This window comes from Phascolarctos cinereus, unplaced genomic scaffold, assembly GCF_003287225.1.
Source record: "Phascolarctos cinereus isolate Bilbo 61053 unplaced genomic scaffold, phaCin_HiC Scaffold_4;HRSCAF=312, whole genome shotgun sequence".
In the NCBI taxonomy this organism is placed as follows: domain Eukaryota; kingdom Metazoa; phylum Chordata; class Mammalia; order Diprotodontia; family Phascolarctidae; genus Phascolarctos; species Phascolarctos cinereus.
The window spans coordinates 135,399,728-135,413,425 of NW_027555847.1; the positions used below are offsets into that span (position 1 = coordinate 135,399,728).

At 41.7% G+C, this 13,698-nt stretch overlaps 1 protein-coding gene across 9 annotated transcripts in view; it reads left to right on the top strand.

Annotated features, from left to right (window-relative positions):
* Positions 1-13,698, top strand: part of NPRL3 (NPR3 like, GATOR1 complex subunit) — an 89,233-nt gene that overhangs the window by 50,929 nt on the left and 24,606 nt on the right. For all 9 annotated transcript variants that reach the window (XM_021006587.2, XM_078152617.1, XM_021006590.2 and 6 more), the window contains 2 exons: positions 4,502-4,608; positions 13,220-13,349. In XM_021006587.2, coding sequence (XP_020862246.1) covers positions 4,502-4,608; positions 13,220-13,349 — 237 coding nt within the window. The remainder of the gene's footprint in view (positions 1-4,501; positions 4,609-13,219; positions 13,350-13,698) is intronic.

A 13,698-nucleotide genomic window follows, 5' to 3' on the forward strand; every position in this document is an offset into this window, starting at 1 on the left:
TTAACAACCTATTATTGATCTATTAGCCATGGGTTTAATTAATTCTTTCCAGCGTTTATTGTCCAGGAGTGCAAAAACCATGTCTTATTCATCTTTGGTTCTCCCAAATCACTTAGACACATCTCTGGATATAACAAGTAAAAAATATGTATTTTAAATTAATTGAATTACAGTATAACATGGTACTAGTCTCATGATAGATGCTCAGATAATTGTTGATTGGCATTTTCAGCTTTAGAAATAGGAAGTCATTTATCTTTTAATGGGACTATGTATCTGTATGTGTTTGTGTATATATGTACACACACAAACATGTATAAGAATTTGTCTGGGGGTGTTGCATGTGTATCTGAATATGTTTATCTATATTTGTGGTATGTGTATGGGGGGGGTTACATGTGTGTGTGGAAGAGTTATATGGGAATAGTGTGTAGATACAGGAGGGGTGGTTACCTGGTACTGTAGGAATGGGGGGGTGGTTATATGGGGGATGGGATGTTTGTAAGGCATTTGTGAGTAGGGGAACAATGGCAGATTTGGGAAAGGGGGACAAAATGAGTAGTGTGATAGGTTTGGGGTACAACTGGAAGATAATATGTTGGGGGGGTCCATGGGCATCTCTGTGGATGTAGTTGTATCTGTGACATATCCATAATGTCTGGCTATAAGCATAAATAAGGTAATTAAGGAAGTAAAAAGAAAGAAAAAGACAAAATCACTCATCAGACAGTCCTTCAGTTTTTCAAATTTTTGTTTGACTGTGTGTGGTTGTGTATGTGTTGGGACTCTGGTTATGAATGGCAACTTGATATAAGTTGTTAGTGCTGGAACCTACTCTCTAGTTAAGGGGCCCTGACCCTCCATCTTCCTAAAGACAACTCTAAGTCCTAGGAATCCCAAGTGGGTATGTGTTAGCTTTTCCCTTTGATGTGTACTGCTACTTCACTAAAGGTTTCCTTGCCCTGGTGCTACTGTTTGTTTTTCTACAGTGTCCTTTTTTAATACCACCATTGCCAATAAATAAATATAGATTGTCACCATGGTTGTCTGGAAGTCTAAGCCCTCAAAAATGGCTTCTTCGCCCCGGGGCCTATGTCTTGAACTGACCTCTGGTGTTTTTGTCTCTTGTGAATTAAGGCATTCATCTACTTCCCCAACTCTGATAGGAAATATACAACTTTGAAAACTTTATAGAACAAGCACATCTAAAAGGAACAGAGCTTGGAGAGATTCAGACAGTCATCTCCCTCATTTGGGATTTTGTCCTTAGGTTCTATACTCAATGCTCAGGTGGGCCACCTTCAAGGTTTGGCATAGTAACTTCCTTAAAGCTTTTCCATGAGTGATTTTAAGATGTACAGGCTACACTCTCACCCTTACCCTTTTTTCAGTTGTTAAGATCCAAGTGGTGTAGTGTGGGATGTTCAGATGGTGTGCTCAATCTTCATCAGTGTATCCAAACCAAGGTTAAGACCTGCTGCTAGTGTTAAGAAACTTGCCTTGGGGTTTAAACACCATTATCTTCATTATTTTTCATTAAGAGAGAGTGATGATTAATGAATTGCTGGATTACTAAGTGATGGTAATTGTGTGTGTGTGTGTGTGTGTAGAGAGAGAGAGATAATGGGAGGGGAATGAAGAAATGGAAGGGGAAGGGGCAAGAGAGAGAGATTGAGAGCATGAGCGCAAGCTTGACCAGCACTTTGCGCTTTCCTCAACAGAAGTCCTCCTTTGAATCTTCCTGAGGGCATAGTCAGTTAACTGTGCCAGCAGAGCACATGCCTTGGCAGATCCCGCCAAACTGAGCAAAGGCTCGTCAGTGGACTATCATCTGAGAGACCCGGCTTAGCGAAGTTTGAGGGGCTTCTTTTCAAGTGGTTAGTCACCAAGTGATGAATTTTTCTGCCACAGCAACTCATTAAGACCATCTGTTAACAGCATGAAAGGCTCTGGTCTTCATCATTGGAAGGAGTTGCCTGTATCAATGAGATCTTGGCTCATTGGAGATATTGAAAAAGACAGCCAGCACCTTTTAGTTCCCTTTTAAATATGCTTAACCTGTTTATGGAGACATTTCAGAGAGTATAAATTGAAATATGATAGCCTACAGGCATGCAAATGCAAGACTGAGAAAAGAATAGATATAAGTTAAGAAAAACTTGGTTAGGCTTTAGGATTGTGAAGTGAAGGAAATTAGAGTCCCTCCCTATCTTTTTGTCTATTTAAAGTAAGGATCTTTCTCCCATAAAAATAAGAAGTACAGCTTCCTAGCCCTGATTCCACCTTATAAATTTGGACATGCCCAGAATTGCAACTATAAAAGGGCTTTCCCACAGGAAAGTGATCTCTGGTGGCTTGGGCATTCTTTAATTTGCTCATTCTAATTCCCTTCAATGGGGCTTCCTTTTGGATAAATAAGTTCCATAGGAGAGTAAGACTGCATAAACAACCTACTTTGCTTTCAGCAGATGGAAGACTGAGTCCCTAGTCTTCTCTCTGAGAAGGATACTTGAGTGGAAGTTACAGGGAGATAGATTTCAACTTACTGTAAAGAAGAATTCCCTAAAAATGAGACCCATTCAATAACAGAACAATGTTTCCTTATTTTGAAAAAGTGATTTCTTCCTTCCTGGAGGTATTTAAACTGAGGCCAGATGACCACCCACCTATTAGGAGGTGGCAGGAGCACTGGTCTTGAAATCAGAAGATCTGAGGTGAAATCCCATCTCTGCCCTTACTGGTGACCCTGAACAAGTCAGTTTACATCTTTGAACCTTAGTTTCTTCTTATGTAAAATGGAAATATTTATACTATCTACCTGATAGGGAAAAGATCAAATGAGCTAAAATGAGCTTTTTGTTTTGTTCCGTCTTAATTTTTAATATTTATTTATTTATTTTTAGTTTTCAGCATTCACTTCCATAAGATTTTGAGTTCTAAATTTTCTAACCTTCTCTCCTCCCCAAGATGGCATTCAATCTGATATAGGCTATACATATATATTCATATTAAACATATTTTCACACTAGTCCTGTTGTAAAGAAGAATTAGAACCAATGGGAGAAACCAGAAGAAAGAAGAAACAACAAGAAAAAAGACAGAGAGCAAATAGTATGCTTCAGTCTGCATTCAGACTCCATAGTTTTTTCCTGGATGTGGATAGCATTTTCCATCATGAGTCTATTGTCGTTGTCTTAGATCCTTGCATTACTGAGAAGAGAGAAGTCTATCGAAGTAAGTCATCATACAATGTAGCTGTTACCGTGTTCTCCTGGTTCTTCTCACTTCACTCAGCATTAGTTCATCTAAGTCTTTCCAAGTTTTTCTGAAGCCCACCTGCTCATCATTTCTTATAGAACAATAGTATTCCATCACATTTATATACCATAACTTGTTCAGCCATTCCCCAATTAATGGGCATCCCTTCAACTTCCAATTCTTCGCTACCACAAAAAGAGCTGCTATAAATATAAAATGAGCTTTTTGTAACCATGAAGTGCTATGTCAGTGGGCATTATGGAGCTGCTGCTACGTGGTGGCAACCCATTCCCTGGGTGGGAGGTTTGTCTGAGTCGTCTCTCAAATGACTATCATATTTCAAATCATATAAAACCTTGGCTCCATTTGCTGGTTGTTTTTCTAGGACAAGGATTTCTAATCCTACTGTCTCCCCAGTCCTGGTCTGTCTTCAGTTATCTTGGAGGACTGTCATGGATTTCCCAAAAAAAAATCCTCTTAAAACAAAAATAATTTAAATTAACAGATTTTTTTTAATTAAACACACATCCTGTGGTATTTCAAACTAACAACTGTGGTGTGGCAAAACTCCCTAAATGCTGACATGTGCTTGTGTGTTCTGCTAAACCTACTCTGTCCTGAGTAGAGTTATAGTATTAATTCAGATGAGGCCTGACATTGTCTTTGTGTGGGGCCTGAATCCCCACGAAGGACCGCATGGCTCATGACTCCCACCACTGTGGTATAGCCTTGGTAACAAATGGTCTGTCATAAGGAAGCCAGCCCTTTCCCTTAAAAGAGGCCAGGATAGCAGGGACCTCTGATTGAAAAAATATGACCCTCTTTAAAAATAGGAGTGTGTTGAACACAGGAAATGATAATACAAAACAGCAGATTTCAAGTTCATCTGTTTAAAACACAAATCCAGGGCTCCAAGTTAGGGGGAGGTACTGTCTGTCTGCACAGTTTCTGCCCACTGGGACCTGGTAGGAAGTTGGAAATGTAAAAATTGGTACAAAATAGGAAACAAGCCTTGAAAACACATTATTTCTTCTGAAACTCTGATTCATTCTTACCTGCCACATGTTGTCTCTAAATGAGGGGAGGAATCTCTTCAGAGACTTGTGATAATCACCCCTGAGAGGAAGCAGGGAGGAAACCTGTTCTCTTGGACTTCGAGCAAACACCTCTCACCTAGAGGGAGACCTAGATCGCAATTTGTTTTACATTTTTCCTGTTTCCCTTGCCTCCTGTGTCTCTGCAGGTTTTCCAGCTTGCTGCCCACTTGGTATACTGGGGCAAGGCCATCATCATCTACCCACTGTGTGAGAACAACGTCTACATGCTGTCTCCCAATGCCAGTGTGTGCCTGTGAGTAGGAAGTGGCTGTGTGACAACTGCCAAAGATTGCACCATACCATGGGGGAAATATTTTGGCCAAAAGCAAAGGCACTGGCAACCTCACCACCTTTTTGTTTTTTTAGATAGCAGTTAGAAAAGACATGGTCAGAAGAAGCAGTGAGGAACTTGTGTCCTTCTTACCTACTTCCATTCTGTAGGGTTCAATTGTTGTTCAGTCGTTTTTCAGTTGTGTCCAACTCTTTCTGACCCTAATCTAGGGTTTTCTGGGCAAAAATGCTGGAGTGGTTTGCCATTTCCTTCTCTAGCTCATTTTATAGATGAGGAAACTGAGGTAAATGGAGTTAAGTGACTCACCCAGGATCACACATCTACTATTGGAGGCCAGATTTGAACTCAGGAAGATAGCTTCAGGCCTGTTGCTCTATCCACTGTGCCACCTTGCTGCCTCATGCTGTAGGAAGTGAAGAGTAATCTTTGTGTGGTTTAGCCTTCTGACATCAGACAGTGGCCATGGCCTTAGGTCAGATTTTATAACTAGGATTGTACTCCTAATAATTGTCTTGCGCTTAGTCTCCTAGTTCCTGGAACTGACAGAGTGCCACCTGTTTGCTTCTGGAGCATAAGTCAGAGTGTGGATAATGTGTTTGTGATATCAAATTGAATGAAAGAGGTAAGGGCAAAGATCTGATTTGATTCACACAACAGTCCTCGGAGGCAGGTGCTATTAATATTATCCCCATTTTACAGCTGAGGGAATTGAGGCTCAGATTGGCTAATTGATTTCCCCAGGACCACACAGGCCCAGGGCTCTATCCACTGCATCAGTGATCATCTCTGTAGTCAGGTCATTTCTGATAAGTCCATGGTTAGTGAGGTTGCCTCATGGAATAAGTCATAAACCTCTTCATTTCCCAGTTCAGCTCAACAAGTGATATTAAATTCCTGTTCTGTACAAGGCATTGAGCTAGACAGTGGAGATACAAAGACAAAAAAATAAATGAATCGCTTCTCCCAAGAGCTAACATTCCACTAGGGGGACATAGCATGTATATTTGTAGACTTGTAGTTGGTCTCCCTGCCACAGTTGTCTACTCTTCCACTCACCTGTCTAAATGATCTTCCTAAAGTGCAGGTCTGACCGTGCCCCCCCCCCATTGAACTCCAGTGGCTCCCTGTCATCTCCAGCATCAAATATAAAATCCTGTTTACCACTGAAAGCCTTCCATAACCTGCTCCCCAACATCACCTGTTTTTTACGCCTTATACCACTCCCATGTGACCCAGTAACACTGGCCTTGTTGCTGTTCCTTGAACAAGCTATTACAGCTCCCAGTTCCAGGCATTTTCACAGGCTGTGCCCGATGCCTGGAATGTGCTTCCCTTTTCATCCCTGCCTTGATTTCCTAAGTGCCAGGTGAAATTCCACCTTATACAGGAAGCCTTTCCTGAACCTCCACAATTTTAGTGCCTTTCCTCTGAGCTTACCCCCAGTTTATCCTGCTTATAGCTTGTTTGTGCCTGGTGATTTTCGTATTTTTCTCCATTTTGTGAGCTCCTTGAGAATAGGAACTGTCTCGTTCCTTTCTTTATGTGCCTAGAACATAACGCAGTGTCCAGCACATAGTATGTGCTTAATAAATGTTTATTGACTGATTGGCTGACACAGATAAGTAAATACAAAGCCCCTACAAAATAACGCACACTCGTTGCACTAGGGACGGAACTCTAACAGTGGTAGGATTAGGAAAAGCCTTGTGAAAGAGGAGGGAGAAAGAAAAATCAGAATATGAAGAACAAAATAATAGCAGCAGTATGGTTTTTGGAACCTCGTGGCTTATCAGGGTTGGGATTAACCACTTGCCCTGGATGAGTAGGAGAGTGCTGATATCATCAAGTCTGACTTGGAAAAAAGGTATGGGGTAGAGACATTTCTGGTTCTTATTTAGAAGACTTCTGAAATATGTTTCTGGTGTAAATAGCTAAAAAATATTTGGCCGGGGGGCAGGTAGGTGGTTCAGTGGATAGAGCACCGGCCCTGAAGTCAGGAATACCTGAGTTCATATCTGGCCTCAGACCAAACACTTGACACTTACTAGCTGTGTGACCCTGGGCAAGTCACTTAACCACGATTGCCTAAAAAAAAAAAATTTGGCCAGACTTTAGTAGTTAAATAAAAGCCAGTGTCCTAGCCTTCCCTTTTTCAATACTTACTAAGGACATCCCTACTAAGAACACGTCCCACCCCTCTTCTGTCACCTTATATTCTTCTACTCTTGTTCATCCCTAAATGGCCTGGATCTTTTCCAAGATCCTAGTTAATCTAAACACTGTTTACATGTACTTTCCTTACCAAGAAACTTTCTTTAAATATACTATTCTAAGGCTGACTTTAGAAATACATTTGCATGTAAGCACACACCCACACGCACAAACATACACAATGGGAAAACTCAAAGCAAATATAAGGATAATTCAAGTTAATAAACAATCACATAAATTATTAAAAACCCATTTTATTCAATTATTTTGTACATTTCAAATAAAGGTGTTTGGTTTGAAAAAGAAAAGAAAGAGGAGGGAGACACCTAAACTGTGTCTTGAAGGAGACTAAGTGTGACAGGTAGCCAAGATGAGGGAATGCATTGAAAATGTGGGGAGCCATCTGTGTAAAGGCATGGAAGGGTATGGGGAGTGTCCCGTAGGCCAGTTTTATAGAAGAGAGAGTCTGTGAAAGGGAATAAAAAAATAAGAATGGGGAAGTAAGTGGGAGCAAGATTGTGGAGGGTATTAAATGCTAGGTTTTATATTTTCTCCTAAAGGCTGTTGGAAGGTATTGAACATTTTTGATTAGTGGGGGACGAGTGTTTTAGGAATATCAGTTTGGCAACATTGTGACAGATAGATTGGCAAGAGGAAAAACTGGAAGCAGGGAGGCTGTTACATTACTTTACATGAGAGGTGTTGAGGACCTAACCTAGGGTAGAGGCTGTGTGAGCAGAGAGATGGTTATGAATGTGAAAGATTATGTGGATGTAAAAATGCCCAAACTTTACTACTAATTGGATATAGAAGGTGAGAGGAAGAGTAAAAAGTCAAGGGCAACTCAAAAGTTGACTGAAAGAAAAGATGGTGGTGCCTTTAACAGAGATGGGGAAGTGTGGGAGAGGGATAGGTTTAGCAGGACATGTGAGTTCTGCCTCATTATATTTAAATATTGAATTTTCAATGCCTATGGGGTGTCCGGGTGGAGAACAGGCAATTTTTTATCTAGATCTATGATTTCATCCGTGTGTGGAACTTCCTTTCCTAAAGTAAAATAGCAACTCTTCTGTACCTTGCAGTCTGAAAGGTGGCCTGGGGCAGGAGGAAGTTAAGTAACTTGCCCATCACCCTACAGCTGGAATGTGTTTAATAATGACTTATTCAATATCATACAACAAATTAGTGGTAAAGCTGGGGTTAGAACTAGCATCTCTTGCCTTCTAGTGTTCTTTCTGCCTCATGAGCTGTTTTGCTGGATGAATTCTGCTCAGGGCCTCAAGAAGAGCTGTTCCCTTAGTGGTCCACCCAGCAAATAGGGAAATAGTGCTAGACAACTGCAGGCTCCTTCCCATACCTGTGTGACCTTGGGCAAGCCCCTTCCTTCTCAGAGCCTCAGTTTCCCTATCTGTTTCATAGGAAGAAAAACAACATCCTTTCCTTACCTACCAGGAGTGCTCTGTGCAAGAAAGCAGGTAATAGATACATGAAAGTGCTTTGGGAGTACAAAAGAAGCTTGGAACACAAAATGGGAGTATTGCTTTTAGCTAACACTACCTTTAAAAAAAATCCCATTCCAGTCCTTAAGAAAGGCTGTAGGAAGGCTTTGTTTGTTTGTCTGTTTGTTTTTCATCTCAGCAGACCTAAAAAGATAACTCTTGAGATTTTTTGTTCACCTGCACTCTCATCCCATTATTCCAAGTACTACTTTCAACAGCCAAACCAGGTGGTTGATTCCAAATTGATCTGATTATATCTTCAAAGCACTTTTCCTTCAAAGCATCTAAAGCCATGTACTGAGAATGCCAACCTTCATGTACCAATAATGTAAAAAATGGTATGAATTCAAAGGCGATAATACTGTGAGCTACTGGTGTTGGCAGGAAAGAAAGAGGACTCATGATTCTAGTGTGTTGCCCAACTTGAGTTCATTAAAATCACTAACATTTCCTTTTTGATGAGAGTAGACTAGGATATGATAATAGATGATATTTATATGCCACTTCTAAGTATACTCATGGCTCTCTTGAACATCATGGCATTTGATTCCCATAACCTAGTGAGGTATATGATTCTCATATCTGTTTTACAGGAAAGAGGAACCTGAAGCTCAGGGGGAGTTTAGCCACTTGCCTGTTGTCTTTTAGCTAGTAAATATCATGGCTGGGGTTTGAACATAGGTATCTCTTGACTCCCAAAGCCAGTTGCTTCTTCTGTTGCACTCTCTTGCCTCTAACTCAACCACTGAAAAATCTGACAAAATCAGTCTGGCTGTACTCATGGAAAAGAGGAAGAAATGAGGGCTAGATAGTAATACATTCATTCATTCAATGAGTATTTATTAGGTGCCTGCTATATGCTAGATGCTGTGTTAGGCTCTTAAGGAAAAGCAAAAATGAAATAGACCTTTACCTCAAACAGTTTACATTGTATTGGAGAGACAATATACTTAGGAAATTAAATGAAAAATATGTGCAAAGTAATTCCTAGAAAGGGGATATTAGCAACTTGGGGGTTGGGGGAGGTAGGAAAGAATCAAGGTGGGCTTTCTGTGGGAGGTACCTTTTGAACTAAGCTTAGAAAGTAGCAGTGACTTCCCAGCAAGGGGTGGAGTGGGGGTAGCCTTTGAAACGCATGGAATGGAATGCTGGAAAACAGCATGGAGGCTAGGTTGGTTGGGGCATAGAGTGCATGGAGAATAACATGCAGTAATTCTGGAAAGGTAGGGGGGAGCCAAAAGCTTTCAAAGTCAAAAGATCTGTATTTTATCCTAGAGGCAAGACCGCCACTGAAGCTTCTTGAGCATCTGAGTGACTCGGTCTGACCTGTGCTATAGGAATCTCAGTTTGTGACAAAGAACTGTGGTGTAGAGGGTACCGAGCTGTCCTTAAGTCAGGATAACCTGGGTTCACATCCTGCCTCTCACACATACTCAGTCTGAACCACCCCCCACACCCAAGTCACTTAACTTCTCAGCGGCCCTAGTAACTTGCTAAGGTTATAAGTTGCAAATCAGGTTTTGACTTGCATTGGTGGAAGGAGTTTTCTCACCAGGAACTCCCTATACCAGTGAAATCACAGGTTTGGTTCAAAAGTCCAAAACCAAACAAAAATGAGATGTAAACCTGACAGGAGAATGGAGGGTGTATTACAGAGGAGAGAGACTAAAGATGGGGAGACTTGGTAAGCATCTACTGCAGCAGTGCAGATAAGAAATGAAAAACCTGAACTTGACTGGAGCTAAGATGGTGGCTGTATTGGTGGAAAGAAGGGAGCAGATGTGGGATACATTGTGGCAGTGAACTTGACAAGACATAGCCACAGATGAGGACTGAGAGAGAGGGAAGAGTTGAGGATGAGTTGAAGGTTAAAATTATTTGAATAGACCCAAAGACTGCTGATAAATATGTCAATAATATATTTATAAATATTATAAATATAAATGGAAAAAAGACTTTAGTGTGGTACTGATGCTAATTAAAGTATTTATTAAGCAATTAAAATGTGCAGGCAGCTGGGTGTTATAGTGGATAGAGTGTAGGCCCTGGAGTGAAGAGAACTAGAGTCCAGATCTGGCTTCAAACACTTAGTAGCGTGTGATCCTGGGTAAGTCTCTTAACCCTGTTTGCCTCAGTTTCCTCATCTGTAAAATGAGCTGGAGAAGGAAATGGCAAACCACTCCAGTATCTTTGCCAAGAAAACCCCAAGTGGGGTCATGAAGAGTCAGACACGACTGAAACAACTCAACAAACACGTAAAGCACTGTGCTAAGGTAGAGAAGTTAGACAGTGCCTGCTCTCAAGGAGCTCACATTCTAATGGTGGAGACAACATATATAGAAAGTATTAGCTATAGGTCAGTTGGGAAGGTCCCATGGTCCTTAGGGAACCTCAGCAAAGGAGATGGTAACTCCTCTTCTTTAATGTTGGGTTCCACTGATAAAATCTTATCCGTTTCTATTGTTAAACCATTTGATAGTGTCAAGTACTTGGTGACAAGAACTTTCTTTTCGGGGTCTTCAGTAAGTGTGGCTGGAGCACTTGCAGGAGCCGTTGCCAGGCTGCATCTCCACAAGAGTTGTTTCCCAGGATGGTGGGCTGAGGACAATGGGCTGGAAGCTTTATTATTCCAAAAGCTCTTGGGTTCAGGATCTTGGGCTGTCTCAGTCTAGTTCTGAGGAGAGATGTGGCAGTCAGGATGATGGTGGTGGTTTGTTTTGCCTGACACAGATTGCCTCTTGTCTCTCGCTCAGGGTGCCTTGCTGCTTCAGCTAGGCTAGCTCGCCTGCCCTATATGTGGCTGGCCCCTTCTCCACAGGAGGACTGTGCTAGAAGCAGACCTGGTGGCTTTGGGGGCAGTGGGTGTACTGCCACATCTAGGGCTCCTGTGCTTATTGGTGACATTTAGTCAGTAATGGTTGCTGGTGGTGATGAGGTGGCCCCTTCTACACAATGATATCTCTCCTCAGTGGTGGCTGTGGGAAGCAGGTCTGGTGGTTTTCAGGACCCAGCCATTCCCAAGGCTCTTGGGTTCAGGATCCTGGGCTATCTCCATCAGGGTTTGAGGATAGTAGTCAAGGTGGCATAAGTATTTTGACTCCCTTGGCCCATACTGCTTCCTGTCTCTCCCTCAGGGTGCTTTGCTGCTTCAACTAGGCCAGCCTGCCTAGCTTCCCTTGGGCATGAAGACATAAAGAACTCATCTATCAGATCTGAAAATGGCATGAATCTGGGAAAAATGTGTTGATGCAGTCAAGTTCTGAAAAGAACAATAGACCAAATCTACTGATATGAAGTTTGGAAAGAATAAACATAGTATTAGCTTTGAGTCTAAACAAACTATCCAACTACGTATGTATAGATGGGAGAGATGTAGCTAGATGCATTCATAAGGAGACTGTGGGCTTTTTAGTAAGCCATAAACTTGTGAGTTAGCAGCTAAAAAAGCTAGTGTGATTTTAGGCCACGTCAATAGATTTCTAATGTCCAGCATGAAACAGTTAATAGTTTAATTGTAATCTTCCCTCGTCAGATCACGTCTTGAATATTGTGTACAATACTAAACACTAGATTTTAGGAAGGATATTAATAACCTCGAGTGTGTGGAGAGCTTGAAGGTAAATGGAATGGAAACTGTGCCATATGAGGAAGAGCTGAAAGAATGGTGGCTATTTATTCTGGAGAAGAAAAAACTTAGGAGGGGATATTATCGCTGTCTTCACATAATCTAAGAGCTTTCATGTAAGACAGAGATTAGACTTGTTCTGCTTGGACTTAGAAGGCAAAACTGTGACTGACTAAAGAAAAGTATAGTGAGACAGATTTTCACTCCATCCAAGAGTGGAATAGGCTGTCTGGGGAGAGTAAGAGGTGGGTGGTGGAAGTTCCCTCTCATTGAAGGGCTTCAGATGGACGTTAGCCATATGCTGGACTGCTTTAACTGCTTAGGTATAAAGTGAACTAAATGACCTCTAGTTCCCTTCCAAGTCTCAATTTTATGGTTATGTGATCCCATTTGGCATTCCCCATTTGGGGAATATTATGCACAGAACAGAAGTTTTTGAAGCTAAGACACACAAGAAGCTTCCCAGCAAAATATGCTTAGCTAAAAAGGCAGAGTATCAGTGAAGGGGGAAGATGAGAAAAATCAGAGATGTACACAGTCCACTGTCCCACTCTTAAAGATGCAGAACCCTCCTGTTCTGCAGATCCTTCCATTGTGGTGGCATGTTTGAGTTAGGATATAATTTGTTTATCTCACTTTACCTTCAGAGAACCTTAATGATAAGATTGTTAAAAGCCATAAACTTTGAATTTTCCTAGCTGCATCCTAAAGCCTGCATGCTTTGTTGGGCTCTGATATAACCTCCACACCAAGAAATGCTTCTCCTTCATGCATAGCCCCTACCCAGGACTCCTAATCTTTAAAGAGAGCAGCTTGGGATGTCCTTGACCAGAAAACACAGTAGGAGAAAAGTGTGTGAAGTACATGTGCCAAGAACACAAGGCTAATATAACTTTAGACTACATTAACAGGTAGAAGCACAATATCCAGAACAAAGGGGGTTCTAATCCAGACCTGCACAACTTGGCAGTAGGGAGGGGCCAAAATTAAAATAGGCTAAACTTCTTCAGGCTGAAGATAGGTTAGACTAGAGACAGATTGACAATGCCTGGTTGCCATTGGTCACGTTACAGCCCCTGAACTCCTTCGGTGGGCCGCAAGTGACCCTCAGGCCATCCATATATTATGCAGTCCTGTTCTCATCCCATTGTATTCTGCCTCTGTCAGACATCTGGAGTATTATTGCATCCATTTCTGGTGGAGAGACCTGACTGTTTCTTATTCTTGTTTGCAACAGATATTCTCCACTGGCTGATCAGTTTTCTCGGCAGTTCCCTGCTCATGATTTGCCATCTGTTCTTGCCAAATTCTCATTGCCAGTTTCTTTATCAGAATTCAAGAATCCTCTTGCTCCACCAGTGCAGGAGGTAAGTTGCTGTGCATCACTGGGTCCGCCTGGGGGCAGGGGTTAAACAGGGTAACCTTTAAAAACCTCTACCCACCCATTTATTTCTTTATGTAACTCCCCTATTCCCAGTGTTTCTAGTGGGCATGACTTTACATGTTATCCATATCGTTAGAGTTGTGTGACAGAAAATGGAGTTTTAGCTCTTTGTTCCCACCACTTCCCAGGCAAGGCCAGCCCATGTCATTAGCATTCTAAAAATCCCCCAGAGGACGGCTGTCTCCTAATGTGGATTTTCCAACTGAGGTTACTTGTTTTAGTTAGAGAGTGGGACAAGTTGCTTGGCTTCTCTTTTCCCACTACCAAAGGGG